The sequence below is a fragment of the Antrostomus carolinensis genome, unplaced genomic scaffold (genome assembly GCF_000700745.2).
Source record: "Antrostomus carolinensis isolate BGI_N321 unplaced genomic scaffold, ASM70074v2 scaffold19749, whole genome shotgun sequence".
NCBI classification, from domain to species: domain Eukaryota; kingdom Metazoa; phylum Chordata; class Aves; order Caprimulgiformes; family Caprimulgidae; genus Antrostomus; species Antrostomus carolinensis.
Genome location: NW_010336710.1, coordinates 8823 through 15233, shown reverse-complemented (window position 1 = coordinate 15233; position 6411 = coordinate 8823). Strand labels below are relative to the sequence as shown.

Here is a 6411-nt window from a genome sequence, read left to right as displayed (position 1 = left end):
AGGGAAACTTAACATTTGCTTGTTTTGCTTTCTAAACAGAAGTGGTCTGGAATAATACGTAGAAATATTATTTATTTTTTTTTAAACTTAATTATAAAATATTTTGGGAAAGTAAGTGTTTTTCAAATATGTGTGTCTAAGTCCATCAGATGGGAGATAACTATTTGGAATAAAAAGTGAGTATTCTGAGTTTTCTCATACTTGTCAGGTAGTGTGTGTTGGTAACTTTTTTTAACCTCTGACTACTATAAACATTTGGCTACAATTTAAGAAAGGTGATCTAAGGAAAAAATTGATAAGCTTCAGAACTTACCTAAAATTGTATTTTTTCTTCCATTTTATGCCTGTGATAACAGATAAGGGTAAACTTGCAGATTTCTTTTTACTTTTCTAAGATGCTGCAGAATCCCTGTAAGAATTGTGAAATAAACACTCTCTGGTGCATTGCTTCCTAAAACCACATACTTCTCACAGACATGAAAAGTTTGTCTTATAGCAAGGGAAAGACTGCTGCAGTGCAGCTGGGAGGGTGGGGTTGTGTACACTGTGACACAGACGTAGAACTTTGTATGTTCAGTTGATTTGTAGATGGCTGCGGAATAGTTACATGGCTTTGAGTGTTCGATTTTATGAGGAACTACTTAAGTGTTAATTTGTAAGATGATTTTTTTTTTTTTTTTTTCTCTCAAAGGGTACTGCCCGCAGAAAGAAGAAGGTTGTACACAGAACAGCTACAGCAGATGACAAGAAACTTCAGTTTTCTTTGAAGAAACTAGGAGTCAACAATATTTCTGGAATTGAGGAGGTAATTGCTTCAAAGGAAAAAAAACCCTTTTCTATATAGAAATATAAAATGTATCAAAATCAGTTCCCTGGTAAGTAACATCCTAAACTTGTCTATAAATTATCAGTAGGTTTTTGTTGAGCTTTAAGAACTTCAGTTTCCTGTTAAATTGAAAAAATATTGCTAAACTGCTTCAAATACTGATTTTTTTTTTTTTTTTTTTTTCTTGCAGGTAAACATGTTTACCAACCAAGGAACAGTCATTCACTTCAATAACCCTAAAGTTCAGGCATCTCTGGCTGCTAACACTTTCACTATCACCGGCCATGCTGAGACAAAGCAGCTGACAGAAATGCTTCCTAGCATCTTAAATCAGCTTGGAGCTGACAGCCTGACCAGCCTGAGGAGATTGGCAGAAGCTCTACCCAAGCAGTGTAAGTTGAAACTTGACTGCGTTTCATGCTGGCAGCTGACATGAGGCTTATTGGTACAGCAGCAGTGAAATTCAGTGTGCTCTTGCTGTCTGCAAGCATATGATAAAAAGCTTATAAAGAAATGGAACTCTTAGTTTTTATTTATAGCTCAAATCCAACTATGGATATAACCGAACAAAGCGGAGGCACCTGTCAGCATACCTTGCAGCTGGGCGAGGACTGGGAAGCTGTAGCTTAATTTAATGGTAGTTTACTTCTTGATGTGGTCGCTGTATTTTGACGAACCCTGTTCGTTAAAGCTAGGTAGATGGGTTACTCTGGAAGAGTTAGGTTTTAAAAAAGAAACTCTTGAGTAAGTCTGTTCTGACACTTTGAATGGAAACAAGTAATGGGGAGAGGGACTAGAAGATGGACATCTTCCAACTGCTTTGCTGCCTTACAGGTGGGGTGAAGGTATTTCTTGCATGGGATTTTTGATAGCTAGGAGGGAATTACACAGTATTTGTAAGGAAGTATTTATAACTTCTGTTTGTGGAAAACAGGACTGGTATGAGCATTAAGTTAGATACACCAACTTCCTATTCCATCCTTAAATTAGTAAAAGAAAATGAACACTTGTTTTTCCTAAAGCTGTGGGAAAAGTAGAGGATGGACTTAAGTATGTGGTGTTTGGAAAAGATGCTGCTGCTACAGGATGAGAACTGGGACTGAAAGACAGGCTTGTTGACATTGGGAACGTTCCTTGAGCATGTACGATCTTCCTGCTTTTCTGAAATATCTTAGGTCCATTCCTTCCAAGGTGTGGGACATCCTAAATACAGAGAAAATGGGAGAAGTGTATAATTTTCTAGTTTCTGGTAGTTCTAATCTCGATTGTTACGGTTTTTTTTTCCTTCCTGTGCTTTGCTGCAAGCAAGACAGCCTCTGCTTCCATTCCTAAAGTTGATGATGCTTCCCTCCTGTCAACTTCCCACTGAAAAAATCCTGTTAGAAGTAGTCTTCAGGAGGTGGGGTAAATGGCTTCTCTCCCCATGGAGCTCAAGTCCCTCCTTCCTAACATTAACTTTGTGACTGCCTTGTGCTAGCAGCAAGGCTTGAAAGGAAAAAAACAAAACAAAACTTGAAGGATTTACAATTATCCCCTGTGATCTCCCTTCTTATAACAAGGTGCATATGTTCTGAATAAGCTAAATTGTGCAGTTTTAATATTAGTGAATCTTGTTTAAAGTGCTTGCTGTGTATGACCTAATAAACATCTATTGTGTTCCACTTTGGAACAAAAGTAGTTTGCCAAAGTAGTTGCACAGACCTTTCTATTCAGCATTATCTGCTAGATTTGGAAGTCTGACACTGATGAGTCAAGTGTCTGTGATGACTGCATTTGCAGGTACTGAAGTAAACTTAGTCTGGTCTTGGGGATGAGAGAGAATGCCGATGATTTAGGAAGAAATAATCCACTTTACTATTAAAATGTCGTATTTGACACTAAGATGCGCTTAAGCCGTAACAGCTTTCTGGTGTTAGAAAACAAGGGTTAGCAGTGACCTTGTCCCAAGCCCTTTCAGACCAAAGTTTATGCATTCATCTGTTTAGTTCGCTATAAACTGGGATACAGGCCTAGTATGAATTAAGCTCTTTCCTCATGCTTTTCTTGAAAATTGGGAAGGATTAATTAGGGTAATTAGGATAAAACTGAGGTGATGGAGAGTATGAGGCCGATTGCTGTTGGTCGTACAGCTAAGAATAGCAGTAAAAGTAGGTTCACAGGCACCCAGGGGCCTGAGATATCTGTTCTTAGCATCATAGTGCTGTGGCTTCACAGATGCTCATTGATCTGCTACAGTGGAAATGGGCAGTCTCTCTAGCTCTGGCAAATCCAGTGGGAATGGTTAGGAAATCACTGCGTCAGTAGAGATGTGGACCAGAACACATGGTTACCTCAGCCACTTAAGTGTAAAATTATGCATCCACTTCCATATTCCTCCGACTTTGCCAGGGAATGATACTGTCTTCTAGTTACACATGCCTGCCTCCAGCTTCACAATTACACCTTAGTTTTCATTGGAGGCCTGGAATCATAAGATCCTTTTAAAACTTGCTGATTTAAAATATGTGAAGTTTGAAAACCACCTAGTAGTCAATAAACCAAGCTGCTTTTAAGGGAAATCAGTAAAATCAGTCTCTGCACTTGTAGCTGAAAATGATTACCATGCAAAGCACTCATTATCCCTAGATACAGTGACTAGTAAACTGCTTTAGCATGCATCTTCTCACTTCCCTGCTGGGCTGCTTGAGCATTATCGGTAACAAAGGGAATGTGAACTTCCTTGCGTAGTTGGAGATTGTTACTCAGCAGAGGAACTGGATAAAGTATTGCAGTTTAGCTTAGACTGATAATGTTTTCAAAAAACACAAAGCAAAACAACTAATCAAGATGCCTATGGTGAGCTTGACTGATGCTTTTGAACTACTTGCTCTTGCAGCTGTGGATGGAAAAGCACCACTTGCTACTGGTGAAGATGATGATGATGAAGTTCCAGGTAAGAACAAGCATGCAGTGGAGAAACAAGGAAGTAAATTTTGCTGAGAGGTAACATCCAGTGTAGGATTGGGTAAGAATATTGCCTAGTCACTTGCTGTCACAAAATTCCAGTGGGCAGGTTATTTTGTTTTCAGTCACCATGAGAGACTTGAAGGGACTGTTGGTTTGAGTTAGCATTTTTGTCCAGTGTAGAAGCTATGGCTTAGCTATGGCTAAGATAGTTCTTTAATATTCAATAAGAGTGAGAAGAAGCTACCTCCTCAGTATCACTTTGCCCTGTTGTGGGTGTAGTGAAGTTAAATACTTTTAGAATTGTGCTTTATAATGAACCATCTAAAACTTACTTGGCTGAGCAAATAGAATAAACCATGAAGCTTTTAAGTTACTTGGTCTGTGGTTTATAAGCTAAAAATGTTTTGTATTTTAAACTCTTGATATGAAGTAGAACTTTGGGGGGGGGGGGGGAACCAAACCAAAAATTGGCAAAGTGGAAGTGAGTCAAACTTTTTTTTAATTTCAACATTCTTCTTTTTCTAGATCTTGTTGAAAACTTCGATGAAGCTTCAAAGAATGAAGCAAACTGAACTGAGTGTCACTTTCTGAATAAAGTTAAAACTTGAAAAAGCTACCTGGAGCTGCTATTTTATATTGTGACTGCTTTGATTTAATTTTTATTTCCCGATGAGATCTCAAGCTCTGTGATACTTGGAAACTCCTTGAACCTGCAGCTCTTTAGTTACTGCTTGTACACAATATTATTTTTGTGGCCTGACTGAACAAACCTATGCTTTAAAATAAGTCGGATTGCTAACGAATCTCTGCCTAGACACGATTTTTGAGTAACTTGTATACAAGCAAAACCCTATCTTTAATGAACTTTGGCATACAATAAAAATATAAAATAAACTTCCTGGTGTGGCTTTTTGTCAGAAAAGCAGGGAAAAAAATTTTCCATAAATGTTAAAAAATGTGGTTTAATATAACATAAAACATGCAGGCTGCGAGAGAACTTTGCTTGGCCTTGAAGAACCTGTCAAGCTGTTGGTGTCTGGGGGAAACTAGATACTAATGTTAATTTTTTTATCTTTTGGGAGTGTTTAATAGATATTTCCAGGGTGTAACTGTTTAATGAGACAAAGAATACTTTCCCAGTATTGTAATTTTACTCATTTGAAAAGGTCAGTTATGTGGGGAAATGAAGTATAGGAAGGGGAAAAAGCCTTAATAGAATCGATAGTAGCTTTTAATTGAGTCTGTATTTAGTATCTTCAGATCTATTAACTAATAATTATATTTGGTTGTTTCAGGAATATGTTATTTCTGTTGCTTTTGTCTGGTCTAGAGAAAAAGAGAACTTATTTTTTTGGACCACAAGGAAGACTTCTTAAATTCCAGTCTGACCTTTGCATAGCTTGAGCTTCTAGGGGTGAGGGCTAAACTTCCTGTTTGGAAGTCTCTGGTGTTAATGACAGATCGGATTGCTTCTGTCTCAGAAGCTAAGCTATGATAGAAGAGCACTCGACTACCAGCCTTCTAAGGTTGTCTCTAAAGAAAATACTTCTGGAAGTGGAAATTCGTTTTGACTTGTGCAGGATAAAATTCAGAGTAAAACTTTGCTATAGTCGTAACATGAAGTTCTCCTTGTGCTTGGAAAAGGTGGGGCTGTGTCTGACTTGCCAAGCGTGTTTGTCATGGTGTAAGTCATTGCTGTTGGGAAACAGAGGAGGAACTTGTTCAAGCCGTGCAACTCCTGTGGTCTGAGGTAAGACAGCAGTCTGATGTGAGCATGGCTTGGCTGAAGTCAGGTGCAAGAATTTACAGTAACAATTTCAGTTTACTTGTCTTGGTTTGCAAGTACTTCATCAGTAAATAGCACTTTTAGCATTGAATTAATTCAAATTAAAAAGTGCACTCACTGAACTGTAGCAATAAGGTAGAACTAAACTATGCAAATTTGGGTTTTGAAATGAGGATGGTGAGTTTGAGCTAATTGTTCTGTAAAAGGTGAAAACCAAATTCTACAGAGTTGTTTACCACACTTACTCTGACCTGTCAGATCAATAAATGTGTACTGATTTTTTTGATAAATCAGTGTGTTGCCTATTCTGTGATTCAAATACGTAAGTCCTCAGAAATACTTCCTTTAAGCTGCTGTAACCGCTGGTTATGAAATTTCACACTGGTGTCTGTCTCTTGAAGTGACTTATTGCTTTGCTTAGATGACCTCGGCAGTGTTAGCCTTTTTCCCACTAACAGACATACCTGTTTCTTCATCCTGGTGTTGCTGGGTTAGAGTTAAATTTCTTCTTAGCTAGAGTAATGCTATGTTTTGGTTTCAGTAAGAGAAGAATGTTGATAACATACTAATGTTTTTAGTTGTTACTGGAAGTCCAAGGACTTTGTGTTTTGCTAGTCTGCAAGTGCAAAGGACTGAAGGGGGAGAAGCATAGTAATTAGCAAAACCCAAATTGGCATTTGGATATGCCAATGAGATATTCCATATCATACCACTTCATATTTGCCAACCGTATCCTGGGCCGCATCAAGAGAAGTGTGGCCAGCAGGTCGAGGGAGGTGATTCTCCCCCTCTGCTCTACTCATGAAGCCCCACCTGGAGTGCTGTGTCCATTTCTGGAGCCCCCAACACAAGA

At 38.4% G+C, this 6411-nt stretch overlaps 1 protein-coding gene across 1 annotated transcript in view; it reads left to right on the top strand.

Annotated features, from left to right (window-relative positions):
* Positions 1-4661, top strand: part of BTF3 (basic transcription factor 3) — a 6953-nt gene extending 2292 nt beyond the window's left edge. The window contains exons 2-5 of the mRNA XM_010174964.1: positions 692-805; positions 1017-1218; positions 3702-3758; positions 4298-4661. Of these exons, the coding sequence (XP_010173266.1) occupies positions 692-805; positions 1017-1218; positions 3702-3758; positions 4298-4344 (420 nt within the window). The 3' untranslated portion in view covers positions 4345-4661. The remainder of the gene's footprint in view (positions 1-691; positions 806-1016; positions 1219-3701; positions 3759-4297) is intronic.
* Positions 4662-6411: the final 1750 nt, after the last annotated feature.